Source organism: Muntiacus reevesi, chromosome 3, assembly GCF_963930625.1.
Source record: "Muntiacus reevesi chromosome 3, mMunRee1.1, whole genome shotgun sequence".
NCBI lineage: Eukaryota > Metazoa > Chordata > Mammalia > Artiodactyla > Cervidae > Muntiacus > Muntiacus reevesi.
Window position 1 is genome coordinate 154449095 of NC_089251.1, and position 26765 is coordinate 154475859.

The 26765-nt window shown below is 36.2% G+C and overlaps 1 protein-coding gene and 1 pseudogene across 1 annotated transcript in view; both read left to right on the top strand.

Moving 5' to 3' along the window:
- The window catches only part of TMEFF2 (transmembrane protein with EGF like and two follistatin like domains 2), a 273362-nt gene that overhangs the window by 121646 nt on the left and 124951 nt on the right, over positions 1-26765 (top strand). Inside the window, exon 5 of the mRNA XM_065927708.1 lies at positions 25004-25100. Within this exon, the coding sequence (XP_065783780.1) occupies positions 25004-25100 (97 nt within the window). The remainder of the gene's footprint in view (positions 1-25003; positions 25101-26765) is intronic.
- On the top strand, positions 19725-19810 carry LOC136165743 (U6 spliceosomal RNA; annotated as a pseudogene).

Consider the following 26765-nt stretch of genomic DNA (forward strand, 5'->3'; position numbering starts at 1 on the left):
AGTAGACACGGAGACAGATTTAAGAGTGAAGAAGGTTTATTGGGGAAGTGAAAGATAAAATGTAGAGGAAGCAGAATTGGGCTGGAAAAGTCCTCAAACTGTGATGCAGAGCTGATAACAATGAAAGTAATGAGGAAGGGATGCAGGATTGGGTAGAGAAAACCTCCAACCAAGACATAAATGTGGCAAAAAATTAGGTCAACCCTACGTGCATCTCCAGACTGAATACTGCCCGTTAGAGGACTCTTATCTTGGGCAGGAATGGCAGACCCTAGAGTCCCCACCATTCTCAGTATTTGCCTGTGGCTACACAAGAAGTTAGTCACCCAGACTTTAAAGCCAAGATGAATCTTGAAGTCACTGACAGCTGGGGGATCCCAGCTAGCTGCATGTCTTGCGGGCGGGTTCTTTCTTAAATGACATCTGAGTTCGGCACCTGTACACGTGCCTTATTATATGGAAAGGGAGAGTGGATTTGTGGAGCGCTGGCAGTTGACACAGAATATGTTCCTCATTAGTAGAAACAGAAAACAAAGAAGTATGGATTTAGCCACTGGATGAACCCCATTAATCTATCAAGAAGAGGTTGTATCATACTCCTCTGAGTTTGAATGACATTTATATTTTTTTCCTTTTTTCAGACCAAAATTCATGCAAGTCCACTTTGTTGTCAAAGGTGTGATTTGTTTTTTGTTTATAAGCTGGCACTATATAGAATATGGTTTTCAGGGAGAGAGGTGGGAGAATTTTGTGTAAAGCTGTTTAATGCAAATTCTGAATTTTTTGCTATTTATTTTCTGAAGCTCATATGCTAGAACCAGATTCAGTTTAGGAAAAAATATTTAGATCATGTTTTGAAATACAATGTTTTGTTAAATCTCTCTCTTATAAGAAATCAGAAAGTGTGCTTACATGTGTGTGTGCACGTGTGTGCTTGTGTGTACATGAATATAGCCAAACTTGAAAACATAAGCCTAAATATCCATGATACCACTCTGTATCACACATCATTATATAATTGACATTCCTCATTCTTGCTCCAATTATTGCCTGATCTAATGATCAAGGAGTAGAGGAAAGACATCCTTGGAAGGTTAATAAGCCATCCAGAAAATTAGATTAGCATGATCAAACCTTAATGATTATTATTTCTCATTATATTAGATCACCTGAAAAGTTTGGGGAAGAAAAAATAAATTAGCATCATTGGGCAATTATACTTGTAGTTTTCCACAGTAGATTTTACAGATGATCACGTTATGAATTATTTTCATATCTAAAACCAGAATTTTTTAGAAATTATACTACCATTATTATAGTAATCAAAGCTCACTTATTTGATCATCATCATAATGGAGTACTTGAGGCATTTTTCCTTTGCTAATTGACAGTTGGTCAGTTAAGAGGTGCTTTTCACAAAATCTTCCATAACCTGAAGGGTTTGAATTAGCCTTTAATAAATGCCTGTGAATCTCCTACATTCCTAAGTGCATTTGCTAAAATTCCCAACTGCTATTTTCCACCTTCTGGTCAGGAAATGCCTTTGATCTGCCTTTCTTGCTTTTATCTATATGTCTTGAGCATTGTAACCCTACTCATCAGCGCAATGACACATTATCATTTAGATATCATTTTCTGAAACTGGATTTCCCTGTGGAAGAAACAAAATGCAAAGAGTGGGCACAGGGTCAAACTGAAGTTAGATTGGCCCATTTGGAGAATTGGGAGAGGTGCCCTGTGGTCAGAAGACTCAGCCTTGAGCTTTATCCTCACTCACACGCTAATTACACACCTAGGCACTTCCTATGCAGACTTTTTGGCTCACTGGCTGCTCCCTGCTTACCCAGATGTCATATCACACCACCAGAACACAGATTCCTCAATATCAACATCCAGATACACAAAATTCTTTCCTTCAGTTTCAGTCTCCCCATCACTTCCTAACAAGGTGGTAGTAGTTGGGTAGAGGGAATCAATTGGACTAAAAAAGTAGACAAACTTGCTGATTTTCAGACAAGATTGGGTGTGTTTAGGGTGGTATGTCCATAGACAAAACTTGCTGGTTTTCAAATGACAGAACATGTAGTCTTAAATTATTCAAAAATGTCTAAAGATACTTCCTCACAATAGAGAGATACTTCAGAGATATTTCAGGTTCAGTTCCAAATCACTGCAATAAAACAAGTCACATGAATTATGTGGTTTTCAAGTGTGTAAATAGTTATGCGATGTATTAAGCATGAAATAGTTTTAAGTGTAAAATCCAATGTACATACCTTAACTTTTTATTGCCAAAAAATGGTAGCTATCATCTGACAATGCAGAGTTGCCACAAACCTTCAATTTGTTTTTTTTAAAAAATGCAATATCTGTAAAGTGCAGTAAAGAGAAGCGCAGCCAAACAAGGTGTGCCCGAACTCTGACCTCCGTGATAACAGGGACTGGATTCAGTTCACTGCTTTGTCCCTGTCACTGCGAGAGAGTGTGTTCAGTGAACGCTGCTAGGATGAATGAATGTACTACCAAAATTGGTCTGTGATCACTGAATTAAAAATTCAATATCTAGTTTTACCCTTATTCTGTAATGTTATTCTATTTTTAAAGCAAACATTTAAGGAAGAAATTGTGGTGATGCAGACTCCCATAGGCTTGGTTAGTCTAAACCTTTCTAATAAAAGGAGAGAGAGAAAGAGAATTAGGGAGAGATGGAAAGAAGGGAGGGTGGGAGAAACAGTATACTGCTTTATTATGCGTGAGGAGCTAATAAGTATTACTGTTTCTCCCACCTTCCTTTCCTTTCATATCTTACTGATTGTCTTTCTCCCTCTCCTTTTATCAGAAAGGGCTTCCCTGGTGGCTCAATGGTAAAGAACCCACCTGCCAGTACATGAGGCGCAGGTTTGATTCTTGGTTTGGGAAGATCCCCTGGAGAAGGAAATGGCAAACCACTCCAGCATTCTTGCCTGGGAAATCCCCTGGACAGAGGGGCCTGGTGGGCTTACAGTGTGTGGGGTTGCAAAGGGTCAGACACGACTTAGTGACTAAAACAACAAAACAGTATTTGAATAAAGAAATGTTATAATTTACACGTAAATAGTAACTTTAAAAATTACCCTCTTCTAATCTCTGCCAAGATTCATTCTTTTTCTGATTCAACAAATATTTCTTAAATGCCTTGCCATGTGCCAACTAATACATGGGTACTAGGGCATAGAGCAAAATAAAGCAGCTAGTGAACCAAAACATTCATAGCCACAGAGAGACCATAGAGGTAGTTCCTCCCACCTTTCCTTTCTTCCTCATGTACAGAATACAAAGTCAAATGTATGAAAAATAAAATGGCATCCTTAATATCTCCCAAACTATTTGATTTACTATGGAAAAGTTAGCAATTGAAATCTTTTCACCAGCTGAGGTTAGCTTCTTCAATGTGTATTTTAGAGTTTAAAATAAATATTTTGCAATTAGGGTGAAATATGTTAGTGACAGCTGCAGAAACTGAAGGCTTCTATTTATTCAGATATCCATTTATCTCCAAAATATCAGGGTGATGGCAGATGCCCAGCTTATCACTGCTTCTAGATGTGAACAGGGAATTAAGTCTCGCCATGCCTTCAGTTTGCTTTAACCTCGCTCCTCAAACTGCTAGTAATGAGAGGCCTGCTGCTATCATTTGAGAAGATAATTCTTCACTAAGAAATTTTTAGCCACCAAAAACCAAGTCTGTTCCATTACCAATAATATACTGCTCAAGGCTCCTATGTTTTCTTGGTTTATGGTCATATGGCTAAGTTTATTTATAGAACTATTAGGTCTTTATAAAGAAGAAACACTTTTGCAACAGTGTATGCTAAGCAGTATGTATATATTGCTATTGTTTTCTAGGCACAATAACTAATCTCAGTGTATGAAGTAGGCATGCTAACCCAAACTATAAATACAACTGGTAGCCAGAGTTTTGGACAGAGGAACAGAAAATGTTCATTAAAAGCACATTTACTCTATTATGCCGCCTTCTGTTCATCAAATCTGTTGAACTTCAAACACAGTAAAACTGGTTCTCATTATCAAAATGTTTAGAGAATAAATTAGAAGATAGCTATGTTTTGAACACCTGAGATAGAATAAGGATACAAAGTTTTATTAATTAAAAATTTGTTTGGTTTATTTATAATCAAGGGACATTATATACAAAAGTGACACACAGTCAAATCATACATGCAGGGATGGTGGTAAGACAGTCTCTCCATTTTCATTAGAAGATGAAAATGAGGGTCATGCCATATCTTAGTTTTGTAAGACAGAAGACTCTAATACAAAAGTAGACTCTTGAGAGTCTCTTGGACTGCAAGGAGATCAAACCAGTCAATCCTAAAGGAAATCAATCCTGAATATTCATTGGAAGGACTGATGCTGAAAATCCAATATTTTGGCCTCCTGATGAGAAGAGCCGACTCATTGGAGAAGACCCTGAAGCTGGGAAAGGTTGAAGGCAGGAGGAGAAGGGGATGACAGAGGATGAGATGGTTGGATGGCATCACTGATTCAATGGATATGAGTTTCAGCAAGCTCAGGGAGTTGGTGATGGACAGGGAAGCCTAGAGTGCTGCAGTCCATGGGGTTGCAAAGAGTCAGACGTGACTGAGTAACTGAACTGAACTGAACTGAAAACAAAAGTACTGAATTGCAAAGATCGATTCATGAATACTATCATATGTGATACTTGAATTACAGCTGTCTAGAGCACTACTATCCAATAGAACGTTCCATCCTGAAGAAAATGTTCTATATTCACACTGTCCATACAGTAATCACTAGCCATGTGTCTCTGAATTTCTTGAACTGTCACTAGTGCAACTGAGAAACTGGATTTTTAAAATTTATTTAGTTTTAACTAAGGTAAATTTATATAGCTGAAAGTAGCTACTGCCTACTATATTGGACCACACAGTTCTAAAGCATTTGATATCTAATTTTTAAAAGACATTTTTTTACAAAGTGTAAAAGAGAGCTTTTAATAAAATATTAACCAAAATATATAAAATAAATCTGGTTTTATCATCATATCGATGAATATTTAAACATCACCCCACCTAAGTGGATTTCTATGTTGCAATAAAATTCCTCAAAGAAATTTAGAGCTAAAACTCAGTACATTTCCAGACTTCTTGCAACCACCTTTTCTTCAGCACTTCAGGGTTTGGGATTTGTGGTTTAACATGTTAAAACTAAATATAATCTCTTCTTGGGCAAGTTGAACATGCTCAGAACTAGTAGCAGAAACTAAAGACAGGTTGAGACTTGGGTTGGCATATGCCACACCAAGTGACATTAACTTCTCTACTGGCTTATTAGAAGAAAGATTTGATGTCTGGAAGCAAAAACATGAGATTACTATAGGCTCCCCCTCTTTTCACCAACCAACTATTTGATTTATTTGATGAGTGATCTCAGATGACCCTTGCAGGCACTGATCCATCAGAGAGTTATGTTGCTGGGTGATAAGAAACCTTCAGAGATACCTAAATCTCCTTTTAGCACTGGGAGTTTTATCTGTTCTGGAATAAAAAACCTTTTTATGTATGATGTTTCTATCTGGATAGTCATGGGAATATCCAGAAAAGATGCACAGCCTTAAATCAAATCCATACTGACAAGGACCTTGAAACTGAATGAAATTTATCAAAAATATGTGACCCAACACCTTATTTTTATATGATTTTTATATTTTGTGTCTCAAAGTTCAAAGGAACAGCTAAATGCATTATACATTGAGAAGTCCATTAATCTTTTGATTAGCATTTATTTTCCTGTATCTTCCTTAGAGACAAACGAACAAATGAGGAATGTACTTAATTTGATCTCTGGAGTAATTATAGATATGGATACTGTATCATTTAAGAGAGACACTAAACAGACTAGTAGGTTTTTAATGTACCTTGCTATGCACTGAGAATGCACCTGGCTTCTCAGTTTTATTGAAGTTGTTGAACTGAATTTTACTTCCAATTTAATGTATCTACTGATCATATATTAAAGAGTCTTGGGTTTTTTAGTAGGAGTTAAGTCCAAGTAATTTGTCTTAAAAAAAAGTTGAAATCCTTCCCAGTTACACTAAAACTAATATGAAACCTGCTTTCAAAAACATATACTATACAAGTGACACTCTTGGCTGGTCTGTCCCATCCACAGTTCTCTCTCAACATGCAGCAGGAGACTTCATTGTTTATAGTATGTTCACCTTGCCCTGTGACTCCACCAGATGTAGTTGGCGTATAATAGAAGCTGTCTTTAAAACGCATCCTCCCATTTGAAAATTCTTCACCCGAGTATTTTTTCCATTCCTTTGCACGAGCCCATCTGTACACAAACAAATCACTGCCTCAGCCATCTGACCCTCTTGAGAGTAAAGCTAAGGTACATTTTTTTTTAATCCCTTTTTAGACAAAGGAATGTAGTTAACAACCTTTCTCTGTGACCTTGTCAAGTTGTGTGGGAACAGAAGAGGAAGGAGTCTGTTGTCATGAAAGACAGCCCATGTTTATAAGGAATTTACCAGCCCAGCAGAAGTTCTCTTCATTTTGATACCTGTATCTGTGCTGATGGAAAGTAGTTCTGTATGGAGGTGGTTTTTTCTCAAAAATGAATACAATGCAGGAAAGACAGGATTTGTCCTTACCTACCATTTCCAAATTTAGGAGTATTTTGAAAGAAATGGTGTTTAGTACCTCGTTTCCCCACCCCCTTCTCTTCCATTTAAAAATTCTGTCGATCCTAGTGCTGTACAGCTGTATAATTCCATAAGAACGGGGCTTGAGATACACAAAGAAAAAGCAATTGATTGTGGAGACAAAATTAGTGGCTACATATCAGTATTTCACAAAACTTTAAGCATTTCTTCTCATTAACATTTTCTTTGAATCACACTACATGTTTTTCAAGGAAAGAACCTTCTATTCATTTTATCTGATCTAAAAATACAAATATGCATGAAGAAATCTAAGCGGCACCGGGGAAAATTGAAAGTAACGGTACAGAATGTTGTGTGGGTATGAATTGGGGGGGAGGGGGGGCAGGAAGCAGAATGTGTTTTGAGATAGGAAAAAATATGTTCTTCCATTTAGGGATACCATGAATCAGTTACAATCTGACCTTCATGTCAAGGGGCTTTAAGGCATTAAAAGCATGCATGTGAGCATAGATTTTAAAATACCAATAATTACCAGAAAATCATTCCGAAATGCTCTGAGAAAGTAAAATTAAGTCTATTTAAGGATACAAGAACTTAGTATATTCTTACAGTTTTTGATAGTTATTACCAATATTAACTCTTGTGTCTAGTGAAAGACTAAGATTAAATTGTCTTGAGGGTTTCAGTAATTTTCTCTTGTCTTCCTAGTGACAGAGTAACACTCCTTCAAACCATATCTATCGCAGCTCTACTTTCCCACATCAGGCCATACATTTTTGGCTTCATACTGTCATTTTCAGACTACCATCAATGCAGCCTAGCACTGTCATTCAATAAACTGCCTCTTAATCAAAATCAGGCTATTTGCTGATAGCATCTTTTATCCATACCTTTGGTATAAGCTGCTGAACTCCCCGTTACTGCCATTTTTTCTCAATGATTCAGCACCTGGTTTGTTTTCATATATTCTCTTCCAGGGTAGCCATCAGTAGTTGGGTACTTGGGAGTTGCTGGTGATTTCCAGCAATAAACAGATTGCACCCATGCCTCTTAACCTCATTCCCTGACATATTCCAGTTATGGTAGGTTATGCAAGGTTGTAGTAGTAACAAATATCCCCCAAACTTAGCGACTTCAAAGGATCCAGGTTCATTTCTCATTCTCACTCCATGTTCACCATAGGCTGGCTGTGTGAGATGCTATTTGGGGGCAGCTGGCTCTGCATACTGCAGTCACACAGGGACCTGGACCCATGGAGCAGCTGTCTTAAACACTGATTATCTACCTGCACCCAACTTACCAGCAAACCTTGCCAGTTCTTTCTCAAAATTGTACGCTGCATCTGACCACTGTTTACTATCCTCATGTGATAGCCTCCTTTTTTGGCTCCCTTTCCTGCACAACTTAGGCACCGTTCATTAGTAGGGAAGGTCACTAACCAACAATTAAATCCTCTAGTCTGAACCGACTCATGACACTTTCACTAAACAACTTATTAACCAGAACTAGTTACATAGCCTGTTCAACCACAAGCCATCCAAGAAATGCAGTCTTGCCCTGTGCCTGAGCATTTTAATGCCCAACATTAATAACTACCAAGGATGTATCTGATATTTATTCAAACTGGCCCCATGATTCCCCAGATCTCCTAACTTCAGTTTAGCCATATGGAAATGTGGTCATACCTTGTTATTACCTAAAACTACAGCAATACAAAGATCTGGAATTCTGAAATTCCCCTCTCTGACCATTAATTTCTGTCATCTCTGAAGCACTGTGCTAAGAATGAATATCAAAGCAAATGAGACACATGAGTTGACACTGAAGAATTCTCAGGACAGTGGAAGCATCAGGAAACCTCTATACAAGCTCTATGATATGAGACCTTCTGAAAACGTGTGGGAAACAGACCAAGGATGAAGGAAGAGGGTGAAAGATGATGACACCTTTCCTGAATGGTGTTATGCTACAGCAGAATCTTCAAATTGGAATCAGAATTAGCCATAGACATGCTATTCTAGACAGTGGTGACAGCTCGTGTAATGCTCAGCAAAATGAATAGCTGTCAACATAAGGAGCATGCCAGGGGTGCTAGAGATGAAGGTGGAGAGATAGGATGGGAGCAAATCATGAAAGACTTTGAAAACAATGATAAAGACTGTGGATTTTTATCCTGAAGGTATAGGAAATCTTTGAACTAAACAAGACTTGTGTTTTTAAAGTGTCATTCAAGTTTGCTTATTGACTAATATTTTCTAGTCATTTGATATACTTCATTGACTCAATTAAATGAACAACAGCAATGCTTTACAAAAGTATGATTTTGATTTTTTTATTCCATGAATTAAACCCACAATGTTATAAATAATACAAATGTTTTGATCTTTTAAAATGTTTTTCTTGGATTTTTTATATTCATCAATATGTTTTTACTTATTCACAAAATTGAGTCATACTTTTATGCCTGAGAATTTTAGCATGTATGTCCTTCAACAGTATAATTTTTAAAATAAACATTAAGAAGAATAGGCTGTAGTCCCTTTTAAACCTTAATTTTTATGTTTTAGCCTGACCAACAAGTTTCCCCAAAATTCGAAGGAACTTTTCCCCAAATTTGCAAGAACAAGGAAATTAATATAGCTCCAATTATCTTACAATTCAGGTGTAAGGTGTTTAAAAATGAAAGGTCCGTGGATATTACAATTAAGGTGTAAGATGCTAAAAAATGAAAGGTCCATGAATCTTGATTAAACTATAAATGAAAGTGATTTGAGTCTAAAAACTCAGAGTTTAGGAAATTGGTCTCCTTATGAGATTCCAAATAAAGCATTGTTAATTTCTTAAAATTTATGTCCTTCGTTTATTTCTAGATATCCTGAGCAATCTAATTGTGATAAGCATTTCTCTAAAATCTCATACAATTTTTAAAAATCTAGATGTCTTTTCCACAATTATTCATTCTTTCCACTTTCCAGTTTTAGATTGAGTTCATGGTTCTGTAAGAAGTCATATTGATTAGATTGAAGTCAATTTCTAGCCTATTCCAGCACTTCAGCTTTCTTAGACCATTTTGTGGGTTGGGTTTGGTTTTGTCTTTTCCTTTTTTCCATTTTGTGGAAGATGTTCATGTCTTCTTTCACACTTCAGGTTGGATCATTTTGACCTCTTTATCCTTACTTTTGACTATACATTTTTCATTGCTTTCTTTTGCTTATGTTGATTCAAAATAAGGTAGGTGCAAGTGCTTTTTCAGTGCTGCTGAGCCTAGTAGGGCCTTGACTGTTATGCCCAGTACTGGCATGACTGTCAGTGGGGCTGATTCTGAGATGGAGTGTCACAAGAAAGGTCTTCAAGAGTGGTAGGGAACAGGCCATATGTTACAGATTTGAAACCAGAGCTAGAGACAGCTGTAGACTGGAGAAGGAAATCATAAGAGTCATTGAATTCCACCAACCAGAGCCAATAGGCAGAGGGCACTTGGAGAGATAAAGCAGGGATCTCTCAATATAAAACAAGCAGAGGTAGAAAAAGAAGTGTGGCTATATCCAACTCAAGATTGAAACTAAACACCAACACAGAATCCCAGCCCTGACATTCTTCCCATTATTTTGGCTATTGTGAGTCCAAAAACTAGGAACTTGTACCTTTAATAGCAAAAATAGGCTGGAAATGTTATAGACAGTTCAGAAAAAATATTGCTATAAGTACCAATTCTATGAAATGCCTTGACCTCTTAAGATTGGCTTCATTATTACTGCTGCTCTTTTATTTCACTGGCCTATTTATATCAATAAGTTATATATTTAAACAAGCCTTGATCTTTATAAATTTTATTCTTAAGTCTCATTTAGACTTAGAAATTAGACTTAGATGAATATGTTTTTCAGGCTTTACAGTGAAAGCCTATGCCCATAACAGGCAGGTCGAAAAGTAAAATGCAAAGCTCTTATTTTATTCTTATCTTCAACAATAAGAAAGAAATGATCATTTTAGTGCTTTCTTTGTTTCAGGATGAACAGAGCCCAGAGCTCCTTGAGCAGTTTCTGAGGCTATGTTTCTGAGACTTCTCATCCGCTTCTTACCACTCCTCCCTCAGTCCTCTTACCCTATCATTTGAGAAACCAAATGAGTGTTTTGGTGCAAAACTTTTTCTACAAGTCTCTCAATATTTTTATTCCTCTATTTTTTTATATTGTTTTATGATTCGTATTTCCCTACTCCCTTACAGACTCCTTCACTATCACTGTAAGGCCACTCACAGGAGCCAAAAATTCATGTTTGTGATGCCCAGGCTTGAACTTCCTTCAGTGAACCTTCTTACTTGGAATAAAAAGTGACTTTACTTCAACTTTAACAATTTTTAGGTATTAACACCTTAAGGTGGCAGAGCAATTTAGAAAGTGCAAAGCATTTTCACACCTTCTCACCACCACCTATGAGCTAAACAGGGCAGCCATCTCATTTTATGAGCAAGAAATCTGGGGATCAAGAAGGAACCTGAGTAAACCAAATCCAGCTCTCATAGCATTAGGCCTAAACTTTGTTTATCACATAACTGCCTTTAGATTACTTCATGTCATTTTCAACTTTAAATGGCATGTAAGATTTTGATTTTAATATAATACATGGGAGGTAGATTTAAGAGAGGCAAGTTTGCAAGTTCAGAGATCAGGTAGTTAGATGTTTAGGCAAGTATGATGAGAATCTGAACTAGTACTACGGTGATGGAATGGGAAAATAGGGAAGAAATATGACAGATAAGTTGTTACTAGATCATAAAGTCCCTCTACAAAACAAATATTAAGCAAATTAAAGTTGACTGTATTGACAATTTAATCTTTATCTGATGATTCAAATGAAACTTTCTATATCACAAAATGTCTTTAAGTTGTCAATATGGAAAGTCATGTACTAATGACATACAGAAGTGTAAGTTAAAGCTATATCTTTGTTCACCAGAGATTTACTATTTAGAAGAGTTAAACACAAATGAGTGTTAAAAAATGATTTACAAAGACTTGGTCTTCCTTCATTCACATTTACTCCCCTGTATTTCACGTTTTGTCTCTTCCTATCACGTCCTCTCAACTGATGACCTTTCTTTTGAGTACAAATACAATACAGGCAATCAATGCAATCAGAAGAGATCTATTTCATCCTCCCCTTTCCAATGTCACCTCCTGCCTACATCTGTTGATAACTTCCATGAGCCAGAAGACGTATTTGTATTTCTAAGACCAAACATTACACCCACGTGTAAACCCATCCCTTCTCAAGGACTTTGCTTCGTGCTTAGGCTCTTTCTCTTCTCCATAAATTTGTTCCTTTCTGTTTCATCATTGCTCTCAGCCTGACAATGATGCTTCAACTTCTTGCTTTCATAAAAAAAAAAAAAAAAAATCCCTTTCTTGAACCCAAGGCCTTTTCTAACTAATGCCTCATTCTGTTTTCCTCATCAGCAAATCTGTGCAAAAAGTGCCAAGTACATTTACTGTTTCCACTTACTAACTGTTAGTCTCACCTAATGTCCTCTAATTGGAATTTGGTACCCACTATGCTTTACTGTAGTTCATTCAGCCCAAGTCAATGTTCATCACTTACCAATAAAATATAAATTTCTCACCTTTGAGGCATTTAATAAGGAAAATTTTAATTATTTATATTAATTTACATAAAATGATACAAATTAATTATACTGAGTATAATAAAAGCATCTTTGGGTATAATTATCATATGATGCATGGTGACTTGCTCTGATGAATTCTGCCATGGCTGATATCAAGCTTAATAAGCTTTCTTCCTTCCTTGTTTCCTTCTTTCCATCCTTCCTTCTCTCATTTCTCCTTTCTTTACTTCATTCTCTTTCTTTATTTTCTAATCAACTGAATATCTTTAGTTCTAACTCAGGGCTAAGTGAAATCAGTCAGATTTAAATGATGACAATAGAATTATGCCTCAACATAGTGATGTTGTATTAATGTCTTAAATTATTTTCAGTTGTGCAGAAGATAAATTATATGTGATTTCTAAAGAATCCTTGTCAAGCTCTAGCAAACTAGCTTAATTATGAAAAATTAGATTTTCTGTAATGATCTCTTCTTTTGAGTGTTTAATATAAAATTACATTTGCTCAGTCATGAACTTGGTTCTTTTAAACCACTTTCTGTAACTGTAATTTCAACCTTCCTTTAGTTTTTTGGCATTTAAATCACTTATTAAAAATTATCAGTGGATTTGTACTTCTTTTAATTAAAAAGAAGCAAAGATAATGAATTTCCTTCCCCAAATCTGAATACATCTTACTGCGTTATGGCCCTGATACCCACACAGAATTAATCTGTGCTAGTTTTGTAAATAGGAGACCAAAATGCTACTCCTCTTGTTTCAGTATTCTAATAATATGATAACTGTGCACTTATTATTCATCTGACAATATCATCACATTATAATATGAATAAAAAGAAAGTATTTCTTATTCTTATTTTTCTTTAAAGTCATTGAGGTTTCTAGGGAAATGTTGGAAAATGTAAGAGAACATGACTATGGCTCATAAACAACAGCTTAGAATTGTCTGAGCCTCTAGAAACTGTCAGCAGCTTCCATCATTTAAATTCAACTTACATGTGGGAGAGGCAAGTGAGAGGTAAAACTGCCATACAAAAGGCAAAACAGACAAAACTGTATAAATTTAAAAAATGGAATGGAGGATTTTGATTTGTTTCTATTCTTTAAGAGTAATTTTTCCTTCATTGGAGGTTAAACTCAAAAGTTCAGCTTTTTGGTGATAATGAGCTAGAAATTTATGCAAGTAATTCAGAAAGAAAAATCACTGTTTACAGTTTGATAAAGTAATTTTAGTTACAACAGATAACATTGAATGGTATCACTGACAAATCCTTTATCTATGTAAATAAAGTGGAAAAAATTACATGCTTACCAAGGCAGGATTATTTTGTCATCTATTTAAAAAACAAAAACAAAAAACACAGACTACTAGATTAATATTGACTCTAAAATGCAAAGAAAAAAGTGCATTCTAAATTTTGAAAACTTCAGATTAAGATCTATATAAAATGTGTGTAATTTTTTTTAACTTTTTAATAATCTAAGTGAGTATAGAACCAGTATCTATAAATCATATTTAAGCTTAGAAATCTCACTCTTTCTGTTGATGCATTATGATTGTTTCAGGGACCCCTTACTTTATTTCAGACTTGATGCATGTGGAGGTTTCTATTTATGCATATTTATACTATGTTTTTTGTGGGTTTTTGTTTTTTTAGCCGAAGTACAGTTGATTTATAATTTTCAGGTGTACAAAAAGTGACTCAGTTATACATATATACTGTTTTTCAGACTATTTCTGATCATGGGTTATTGAAAGATATTGAATATAGTTCCCTGTGCTACACAAATAGGTCCTTGTTGTTTATCTATTTTATATGTAGTAGTTTTTATATCTTAGTCCCAAATTTCTAATTTATCCCTCCCGCCTTACCTCTCTGGGAATCATGAGTTTGTTTTCTATTTCTGTGGGTCTATTTCTGTTTCCTCCATACCTTCTCCAGCATCTGTTACTTGTAGACTTTTTGATGATGGCCATTCTGACCAGTGTAAAGGTAGTGAAAACTCAGTAGTTTTGATTTGCATTTCTCTAATAATTAGTGATGTTGAGCATCTTTCATGTGCCTGTTGGCCATCTGTTTGTCATCTTTGGAGAAATTTCTATTTAGGTCTTCTACCCATTTTCTGATTGGGTTGTGTGGGTTTTTTGTTGTTGTTGTTATTGAACTTGTAAGTTTTTGTATATTTTGGATATTAATTTCCTACAAACAATTTCTCTCATCCTGTAGATTGTCTTTTTGTTTTGTTTATGGCTTCCTTTACTGTGTCTATTAGGTGCAGTGTGTATACTATGGCTAGTTTAAGTGGGCCAAATTATATATCTGTCAAAGTGATGTACTAGAGTCAAATGGAGAAGAAAGTGGGAAGAGTGCATAGACTGGGAAAGGTAGTGCTATGATAAGATAAAATGAAAATGTAATAAAATAAATGTGCCTTAACTATCGCAGAGTCTATCTATGCAGGTATGGAAAATAAATAGAAGTTCAAGGAGAGATTTAGAGACGACTAAAAGCAGATCCAAATTGTACAATAATGCTCCCAGAATCTGAGGTGTGGAAAATGATATGAAACATGTTGCCTTAGAATTTATTGATAACATTAATTCAGGTCATATTAGCCATCTTTCACTAGGAACGCTATGGTTACAAATGACCTCACAACCTCAGAGGCTTATAACATCAATGAGTGGCATAATTCTTGCTCCCATGGCTATGGTCAATCTTGGTCCTACTCTGTTTATCTTCTCATTCAGGGACTGGTTGAAGAAACAGCTCCTGTTCTGGAATGTGTCTTTTTTATGCAAAAGGGACAAGCAACAAAGTAGAAATTCACATGTTGGCTTTCATATAGATTCTCACTTCCACTGACATTTCAATGACAAAAGCAAGTCATAAGCCTATAAGTGATGTCATGGAACTTCAAATCATAAGGCCATGGAGAGGAATGTACAATCCTTTTATAGGCAAAATAATCCAATCTATAATAAGTGTAAAACTATAGATAAGTCTTCAGAAGTGGAGAAGATGTGAATCAGAAGTCAAATAATCATTTAACAATGACAGGCAGGAGTCTCCATTAGCACTGACATTTCTGGCTTTTTGCCTATGAAATTAGAGTAGGACAGATGTTTAAAGTAAAACTAATTTTTAAAAGGAACATGAGTTGCTGTAGCACAGGTAGAAGTATGATATATGATAATAAGAATTCCTAAAGATAGACTGTGATAAATGTATAATTATAAAGTTGAAAAAATGTTCATGAAGTAATAGATTACAATTTAAAATTGTGTATTGCAATCATTAAATCAGACACCAAACCAATAACCAAAAAATATAGCAAACTAATTATTAGAAGAGGTAAGATGAAAATATTTGCCTCTCCAGAAAAAAAAAGAAAAGGGAACAGAGGAAAACAAAAAGATTGGTTAAATGTGAATCAAACATCATATTGGTAGACGTACAACCAAACATTTCAGTAATTACAGTAAAGTAAAGGGACTAAATACCCTGAGTAAATGCAGACATATTCAGACTATATAAAAAATGCAAGATCCAACTATATGTTGTTTACAGGGAACACACTTTAAATGTAAATGAATGAACAGATTAAAAGTAAAAAGAAACAATAAGTGAAAGAAAGCTGGTATGTTTCTCTGAATATCAGAACAAAGGAGACTTCAGGATGAATAGAGTGACCAGAGAGTAAAAGAGGGCATTTCATAATGCCAAACAGTCACTCATTAAAGAAGATGTAGACTACTAAACATTTACACACCCAGTTTCAGAGCTCCCAAATGTAAGATGAAGCAAAAGAGCAAAAAAGACTTGTCACCAGTAGAGATTTTAACACACCTTTCTCAGTAATAGAACAATTAAGCAAAAAAATCAAAAGAGCTATGGATGATTTGGACCATCAACTTAAGATAATTAATATTTATAGAAAATCACTCCCCATAAGAGGTTACAAATCCTAAAATGCACATGGAATAGTCAAAAAGATGGATCATATTCTGGGCCATAAAACAAGTTTCAATAAATTTCAAAGGATTTAAATTAAACAGAATATTTTCTCTAACTGTGATGGATAGATCACTCTGGATGGATTTTTTTAGTATATATATAACATCTTGAACACCAGACATAGACTTGTCAAACTCCAGAGAGATTTATTTCAAAGCCTGGACAGTCAGACTAAGCTCTTTTTAATACTTCAGACTTCTCAGCACTTCAAAACAATTTATTCTTGTAGCTCACACAAATCTACTTTTTATTTCTACTCTCATCCGGGTTGATCATTTGATTGAATTTTGCATTGAGGGGATGGGGATTGGGTAAAAAGATCTAAAAGTCTTCCTACCTAACTCTAAAATCTTTTGAATTTAATGAAACCCTATATTATGTTTGTTATTTTTCATTTAATTTTAAGACCTGGAGTGACTCTTTTGTATGAATTTGTATCCCAATGAATTTTGGATATTTAAGTTAAAGATAAATAAAAATAATATACCTTTGAACATTCACGAATATTTGGAGGTTAAAAAATGCACTACTAAATAATCCTTGGGTCTAAGAAGAAATCTCAAAGGATATTACAATTTATATTTTTCACACAAAAAAAAGTCTTTAGAAGAAAATGTACGGATGTAAATACCTGTATTAGAAAATAAGAATGGTATGAAATCAAGCACTTCTTCCATTTTAAGAAACTAGAAAATAAATTAAACTCTAAGTTTATAGCATAAAGAAAATAATAAAAATGAGAAGGAAGCAATAAAACAGACTAGAGTGGGTTTTATCCCTTCTCCAGGGGATCTTCCCAACCCAGGAATTGAACCAGGGTTTCCTGCATTGCAGGCAGATTCCTTACCAACTGAGCTATGAGTGTGTGTGTGTGTGTGTGTGTGTGTGTGTGTGTGTGTTAGTCACTCGGTTGTGTCTGACTCTTTGCAACTCCATGGACTGTAGCCTGCAAGGTTCCTCCATCCATGGAATTCTCCAGGCAAGAATACTGGAGTGAGTTCCTTACCAACTGAGCTATGAGTGTGTGTGTGTGTGTGTGTGTGTGTGTGTGTTAGTCACTCGGTTGTGTCTGACTCTTTGCAACTCCATGGACTGTAGCCTGCAAGGTTCCTCCATCCATGGAATTCTCCAGGCAAGAATACTGGAGTGAGTTGCCATTTCCTTCTCCAGAGCCATGAGGGAAGCCTGAAAATTTAAATAGCCTTGTATAAACAGTGAAATAATAATCTTCCACAAACTCTTTCATAAAATAGAGGAAGTGGGAATACTTCCCAACTCATATCTTGAGGCCATTTTAACCCTAATACTAAAAGAAAACAAGAACAAAACAAGAAAAGAAAATTACAGCCTGCATGTCTTGTGAACCACAGACACAAAAATGCTCACCAAAATACAAGCAAAAGAAATCCAACAGTATATGCAAAAAGGTTATATACCATGATCGAGCTTGTTATGGCTCAGCTGGTAAAGAATCCATCTGCAACACTGGAGACCTGGCTTTGATCCCTGGGTGGGTTGGGAAGATCCCCTGGAGAAGGGAAAGGCTACCCACTCCAGTATTCTGGCCTAGAGAATTCCATGGACACAGTTCATGGTGTCGCAGAGTCAGACATGACTGAGCGACTTTCACTTCTCTTCACAGAATGCAAGGTTGGCTTAACCTATGGAAATCAATCAATTTATTTCAACACATTGACAGATCAAGAGAGAAAAATCACGTCCACATGGGAAGAACAAAGAATCTTAATCTCTGCTTCATATCATGCCCAGAATCCAATTTTAGATAGATTACAAACTTAAACATAAAGTAAAATTTAAAGACTAATACACATAGAGAATAGAATAAAGCACAGAAGAATATCATATGAGTTTTGAGTAGAAGACTTTTTAGAAATAACACATAAAAGACAAATGATAAAAATAAAAAATAATGTCATCAAAATAAATGTCTGCACATCCACAAAAAAAATAATAAATGCACAGAAGAATATCATATGAGTTTTGAGTAGAAGACTTTTTAGAAATAACACAGAAAAGACAAATCATAAAAATAAAAAATAATGTCATCAAAATAAAATGTCTGCACATCCACAAAAAAAATAATAAATGCATTCCAGAAAATAGACTGGGAAAATATGTCCCAATAAATTGTATCTGACTAAGATTTGTACTCAAAATATATTAAAAATTTCTGCAACTCAAGAATTAAACAAAAAAAAATTGTTGACTCAAACACCAAATTGGGAGATTTAAAACCAAACACATTAATAATTACAGTAAATAAATGGACTAAATACCCTGATTAAATGCAGAAATATTCAGACTAGATAAAGAAAAAAGTGAGATCTGGACTTCTCTGGTGGTTCAGTGGTTGAGAATTCTCCTGCCAGTGCAGGGAATATGGGTTTGATTCCTGGTCCAGGAAGACCCCACATGCTGTGGGCCAACTAAGCCCACATGCCACAACTGCTGAGCCCAAACTGTAGGGCCCAGGAGCCACAACTGCTGAAGCCTGGGCGCCCAGAGCCTGTGCTCTGCTGCCAGAGAAGCCTCTGCAATGAGAAGCCTCTGCACTGCAATTAGAGGAACCACTGCAATTAGACTCACCACCACTAGAGAATGTCCACGCTTAGCAAGGAAGACCCAGCACAGTCAGAATTAACAATAAATAAAATTTTTAGAAAGTGAGATTCTACTATATGTTGTTTACAGAAAACACACTTTAGACATAAGCTAACAAACAAGTTGAAAATTTAAAAAAAAAATTGATAGAAACAATAAGCAAATGAAAGCTGGTATGGCTATCTGAATATCAGAATCCCACTGTGAGGTATTCGTCTAAGAGAAGTAACTCATGTACACAAAATGTCTTTTACAGGAATGTATAACAGCTTTATTCATAAATAGTTATTGTTTCCAGCCAGTAACTGAACAACAAGATGTCCTTCAACAAGAAAATGGAAAAATAAACTGTGGTATATTCACTCAACTGAATACCAAGTAGCAAAAAGAAATAAACTACTGATGTGGGCAAGTACCTGAATTCATCTTAGAACTATGATGTCAACTGGAAGAAGCTGAACACAATAATTACATAGTGTATGATGCCTTTGATGTGATGTTCTAAAATAGTTCACCTGTGGTGACAGATCAAATTACTGATCAGCTTATATAGAAAGAACAGTGGTAGAGAAATGGCTGAGAAGGCGGCAAAATCAAACTTTCTGGAATGGTTGAGTTGGTCCTTGGCATGTGTTCCTCAATATTGATTGAAAGACATGAGTGTTTCACTGAATGTAAAGTTTATTGAAATTTTGAATCAAATAAATGACATTGAATAACTGTTTGAGCATTAATATTTCATGTTTTCAGAAATAGTATAACATACTGTGCTACTTCAGCAGCACATATACTAAAATTGGAATGATAAAGAGATTAGCATGGCCCCTGTGCATGTGAAAAATTCCATATTTTTTAAAAGGGTGGGATGGGGAGAGAAATTCAAGAGGGAAGAGACATATGTATACCTATGGCTGATTCACGTTGATGTATGGCAGAAACCAACGTGGTATTGTAATTATCCTCCAATTAAAAATAAAATTTTAAAAAGCTTGAAATTCTGATTTAAAGAATCAAAAAAAAAGAAGTAGTATAAGTTAGGAATATTATAAAAGGCACAGAGGCATTATAGTGAGTTAGTAAGAAAACTGTACTAATAGGCAGGCACATCCACTGTGAGAAGCTGAGTGGGGCCAGAACAGGGTCATTATAAAGGAATTTTGGTAACAATTTCCAGATGAGACCATGAGGGCAGGGAAAATTTAGGAGAGAGGTAATTTAATCATCTTATAATGTTCCAATCCAGAATACTCTTACAGGAATTAATTAAATCAGTTATAACTATAGCATAGCATAGTGAAGTCACTCAGTCATGTCCAACTCTTTGCGAACCCATGGACTGTAGCCTACCAGGCTCCTCCATCCATGGGATTTCCTAGCCAGTGTACTGGAGTGTGTTGCCATTTCCTTCTCCAGGGGATCTTCCCAACCCAGGGATCGAACCCAGGTCTCCCGCATTGTAGGCAGACACTGCACCGTCTGAGCCACCAGGGAAGGGTAGCATATATAAAATATATTAAAAAGCCATAAAATGGCCTTCCTTGGTGGTTCAGTTGGCAAAGAATCTGCCTGCAATGCAGGAGTTTGCCTGCAGCAATCAGGAGACCAGGGAACAGGAGACCAGGATTTGATCCCTGTCTCAGGAAGAGCCCCTGGAGGAGGAAACGGCACCCCACTCCAGTATTCTTGCCTGGAAAATCCCATGGACAGGGGACCCTGGTGGGCTACAGTCCATGGGGTCGCAAACAGTTGGACACAGTTTAGCAGCTAAACCACACAGTTATATAAAATATGCTTTCAGGAGCTCCACCTCCCTTCCTCCTCAAGTTTCCCTCAGTCATGTGCTGAGACCTAAGCTTTTGTAGAATGTGCGCTGTGTTCAGTCACTTAAGTCGTGTCTGACTCTGTGACCCCATGGACCACAGCCTGCCAGGCTCCTCTCTCCCTGGGATTCTCTAGGCAAGAATACTGGAGTGGGTTGCCATACCCTCCTCCAGTGTTTTACAGAATAGAGGGAAATAATTCTTTTACTTTACATCTCAGAATAAAAGGTTTAAAATGCAAATGTATGGTTAAAATAATACTTTATTATAAATGAATCTCATTCCTGCATAATCAGCAAATGAATGCAAATAATTAAGCACCAATTCTTCCTGTTTTTTATACTTTAAAAAGAACAGGAAAAAGGAACAGTACAGTTCAACACATGATTTCCAAGCATCTAGCATGTGCTAATTCAATGGTTTTCAAGCTTTTGTGACTATGACCTTTAGAAGCAAATGAAATTTACATTGTAGCCCTGGTTGGATATCATATGTACAACAAAAATAGTGTTATAAAATAAATACTATACTTGCTAAATAAAATGCAGTCTGTGTTTTCTGTCCCAGTACCTTCTGCTTCATTTACAAAAGTGTTTGTAAAAATGCTGATAGTGACCCACTAACTCTATTTCCCTACCCACTAACACATTGTGAATTGTGGTTGGAAAAACACAGTGCTATCCTTGCTACTCAAACTGTGGTCTGTGGGCCAGCAGCAGCAGTTTCTGGGAGCCTGTAAGAAATTTAGAGCCTCAGGCTACATCTCACATTTACTGAATCAGAATCTTTATTCTAACAAAACCTCCAGGTGCTTCCTGTGCACTTTATTTTTTTTTTCATTTATTTTTATTAATTGGAGGCTAATTACTTTACAATATTGTAGTGGTTTTTGTCATATATTGACATGAATCAGCCATGGATTTACATGTATTCCCCATCCCGATCTCCCCTCCCACCTCCTTCTCCACCCGATCCCTCTGGGTCTTCCCAGTGCACCAGCCCCGAGCACTTGTCTCATGCATCCAGTCTGGGCTGGTGATCTGTTTCACCCTTGATAGTATACATGTTTCAATGCTGTTCTCTCAAAACATCCCACCCTCGCCTTCTCCCACAGAGTCCAAAAGTCTGTTCTGTACATCTGTGTCTCTTTTTCTGTTTTGCATATAGGGTTATCATTACCATCTTTCTAAATTCCATATATATGCGTTAGTATGCTGTATTGGTCTTTATCTTTGTGGCTTACTTCACTCTGTATAATGGGCTCCAGTTTCATCCATCTCATTAGAACTGATTCCAATGAATTCTTTTTAATGGCTGAGTAATATTCCATGGTGTATATGTACCACGGCTTCCTTATAGTCTACAGCCATACCATCCTGAACGTGCCCGATCTCGTCCTGTGCACTTTAAAGTGACGATGTTTAAGCAGAGATGCTTAGGGGCAAGTTGTTAAGAGTGTGTGTGTGTGTGTGTGTGTGTGTGTGTGTGTGTGTGTTTGTGTGTGTGTGTGTGTGTGTGTGTGTGTGTGTGTATGTATGTATCTCCAACCCCCAGCCCTACAAATTCAGTACCTCCGAGGATATCTCAAGGCATTTATCTAAAAAACAGTACATAGTCTACAGCCATAGCACCCTGAGTACTTCTTTGGTGGCTTAGTGGTGAAGAATCTGCCTGCCATGCAGGAGACTTGAGTTCAGTCCCTGGGTCGGAAAGATCCCCTGGAGAAGGAAATGGCAAACCACTCCAGTATTCTTGCCTGAGAAATCCGTTAGACAGAAGAGCCTAGAGCCCTTACAGTCCAAGGGATGGCAAAGAGTTTGACATGACAGAGCGACCTAAGATAAGATAGCAGCTCGTCTTTAAAAAAAATGCATAAATTAACAAACCAAATCTACCAGAGTTTCTGAGCCCAACCCTATTTAAGAATCACTGGTCTATAGTGTTAAATGAAAGCTGGGTACTGATTTGCTTATTACAAAGGTGCAAGTCTGTGCTTCAGAAAGTATGGAAATACTTTATTTTTCATTGTGATTGCTTCGTGTTTTATTCCCAGAGTATTTGTTGAGAGAGGTTTTGCTACTTACTGCTACTTCTGGGCTTACTTCTCCATGTGGGAGAATGTCTAAACATCTCAAGTCTACCAGTAACTGCCTTTTTATAGAAATGTAATGTGACTTCCAGTAGAAATATTATTATTATTTCCGCTGAGTTAGCACGATTCATCGCCTGGATTACTTCCAGTAGATCCCTAATCAAGGATCCCTGCTGTGAAAGAAGATGGGGCTGCCCATAAGTGGCTATAACTGTTCATTAAGGACCTTCCCATTGTGTTAGTATGTTTCCTGAGTGATGGGAAGTTTTAGTCTAGAAGCTGCTAATCTTGCTAACACTAAAAGGCTCTTTCCCATTAGCAGTTTCTGTGTTGCATTAATAATAAGAAAGTAATAAAGAGATGGGCCTCAGCTGTTCAGGCTCCCCTGAGGTGAGGCCCCAGCTTCCTTCTTATCCCCATAGCCCACTCTAATGGTCTCGCCTCTATTAATGTAATAGAGTGGATAATAAGTGCTGTCTATTTTAGCAGAGTCTAGAATTCCTCTTTCTTTCTGGGGAGGAACACCATTTTTTTAGACTTCAATTTTAAAACTATACCATCAATCTTTTTGCAATTGAAGTTGATCTGTTTAATTCATAACTTTGTTAAGGTGCAGTGCAAATCAAGTATGGGGGGAAAATGTTGCTTTGGAAAAAATAGATCTATCTTTCCCGGAAAAACTGTAAAACACAACTCTCTAAATGATGGTTTTGTTTTGTTGTTGTTGTTGTTATTCTGGTAAATCGTATCACTTATTTGCAGAGCAGTAAATTGGAAAATAAGGAATAGAGAGCTTTGCTTTTGTAACTATCAATAACTCTCATGTTAATAGACAAAGAATAAGTTATGAAAATATCATATTAAATAAGTCAGGTTGAATATGTTAGGTTCAGGGTGCACTTTAATAAATGATGTCTTTGTTAAAAATAGTACCTTACTAGGGTTCATAATGCTAGAAACCAGTGCCATACTTAATTGTTTATGTTCTTTTTCTATTGAAAATGCATAACCTTTTTCAAAAGTGCACTTTTTAAGGATCTCTGGATTTAAACATGTTTTTAAGTATATAATCTGTCCATGGAATAATATTATCTATGCAGTTGTTAGGTTGTGCAGTTTTTCATCTATAAGCAAAGTTATTTTTGCTGTCAACTACATATTTTTTAATTGGTAAATAGTAATCTTCATCTAAAAGTATTGCTCAGATTTTTATTTCTTGAACTCAAATACTAAATTTTTAAAATTGATTTACACTATTGTATCCTGATTTTAAAAGCTTAATTTTATAAGTAGATTGTATGAAGCATATTTTTACACTTGTAATTTGTGGTCTAAGTCTACATGATTAACGATCATCAGTGACAAGTATATATTTTTAAATAAAATATATGTTCATAGCCCTTATAGAAGAAATCACTATGATGGTCTCTGTGCAACATTTATGTAAGATTCAAGAAAGTAGTGTAAAAATCAATTAAAATGTGTTTTCTAAAATTTATAATTAATATATTTTTCCTTATAAGTACTTTTTACATCTTGAGGTGAGAAAAAGGCATATCTAAAAAGTCAAAGCTGCCCACCTAAATTTTATAAATTATATATTAAAGACTTTGAATGAAAAAAGTCTATAATTTAGGACTTAGAAAATTTTCTTATAGACACTAGATTTTTGCTGTAGGCCAGCAACAGTTTTGTTGTTGGTCAGTCACTCAGTCATGTCTGACTCTTTCGGACCCATGGACTGCAGCACGCCAGGCTTCCCTGTCCTTCACCATCTCCTAGGGCTTACTTCAAACTCATGTCCATTGAGTCGGAGATACCATCCAATTTAAATTCTTTTTAATTAATTCTTTCATATGGTTTATTAACCAACCCATTTTGATAAATCCAGTAAACTCTCTTGTTTGTTTTATTTTTGTGATAAAAAGAATTATTCACTACATTTCAGTAACTAGCATATCATTGTTTTCTTCCAATTTAGGGAAGAAGAGAGCTGAATATGACAATCTTAATGGAGCTCCAATTGCAAAAAAGTCCATTGGAAATGTAGTAACTTTCATATAAAATAGTCTTGGAGTTGATATTATGTGCACTTATCTGAATTCTTTTTGTTCCATTTTTTTCTGTCCTATAGTCCATGAAGGCTCAGGAGAAACCAGTCAAAAGGAGACATCCACCTGTGATATTTGCCAGTTTGGTGCAGAATGTGATGAAGATGCTGAGGATGTCTGGTAATGTGCTGTTTTATTCTTTTAAACAAAATAATGATAAATAATTTATTTTTACTGTATCAGTTATTTCCTAAAAGAAGACATTTTCAGCATTTTTTTAAATCCAGTTCTCAACTAAGAAAGATGAGTGCTACAATAACAGGAAGGAATTTCTGCAACTAAACTTAAGAGTTGGGTCAGTCAAACCGCTGTCTAGGGAATTACTTGATAAGGTACAGTAAGATATCACTGAGACTGCCAAATACTGTCATTGGTAAGAGATGGAGAGAAAAAGTGTATTTACCAGAATATCTCTCAAGAAGCATGGTCAAGAAACAATGGATAGTTGCTAATCTGCTCCAAGATGGTGGATTTGGGTAACCGCAGAGATTTTACTTAAAGGTATATATATGTACACCCATAGCTGAATTAGGGAGCTCTTAGGGCAAGGCGTGGTTTCAGAGCCACCGTCTAGGATCAACTACTCCCTTCACCCAGGTGTTACTCAGCTTCTCCTTTAAAGATACACTGAACAGATCCTGAATATTCATTATTTTAAATGGGTCTGCCTTCTCGGGCATCCACTGTCCTTTTGGAGAAGGTTGCCATTTCCTTCTCCAGGGGCCACGCGTATTGGCGCTACCCAGCTCTCATACCCACAGTGAACACCCCAGAGGTCTTTGTGTGGCATAATAGTAGAAAGAGGCAATCTTTCTTTCTCTCTGTCTCTCTCTCTTAATATGCAACTTTTATACACATACCTTTCAGGAAAGCAAACAGGAGCCCTTTCATTTGTGTGTGTGTTTGCCTAGAGCAGTTAACAATCATTTTGATCAAAGTAGGTAAGGGAGTAAATCTTAAATGTTCACCACACATAAAAAATAACTGGTAATTATGTGAGGGGATGGGAGTGTTAGCTAACACTGTGATGGTGAGCACATTGCAATATACACATTGTACACCTTAACATTTACAGTGTTATATACCAATTATGCCTCAGTAAATTTGGGGGGAAAGCAGGGCCATTTTGATCAAACACTTTGTGGGTGGAGGGAATTTAGCTAAGAAACAGGAAAAATTTAAAAATTTGACAAAAATGAAACAGCCTGTGCCTGAAACGATTTAGAGTATTTTTAATGTAGATTAAACTGAGGATTCCAACTGAGCAAACTGAGATTCTTAAGGTAAATTAACAAAGTACTTACAGGTAGGCACTGCTATTACCCAGCGAGGTGAAACAGTCACCCATCGATAAAAGCTGGTTTCAGTAGGATTCCCATGCCTGTCAGACATTTCCAGCCAGTGGTCAGCTAGGAGCCAAGTCAGGGAGTCTATGCACTAGCTTGACCATCTGGAGGTAAACAAACGTATGTGTTCTTAAGAATCTCCTGGACATCTTAATGACTGATGAATTTCTGGTTCCCAAACCTGGCTGATCATCAGGATTACTTAAGGAATTTTTGGAACACATCTTTAGTTCCATGTCAAAATTAGTCAATCAGAATTTCATAGAAGTGAGACTTAAAACTTTACTTTTTAAAACTCCCCAGATGGTTGTATAGATATTAGTCTAAGATAAATGACTGACTCAGAGAATTATTCTCCTTCTAAATGCTTTGAGTCAGACGGGACTGAGTGACTTAACTGAACTGACTGAAGTACTTTAAAGCTCTCTGCAGTTTTAGT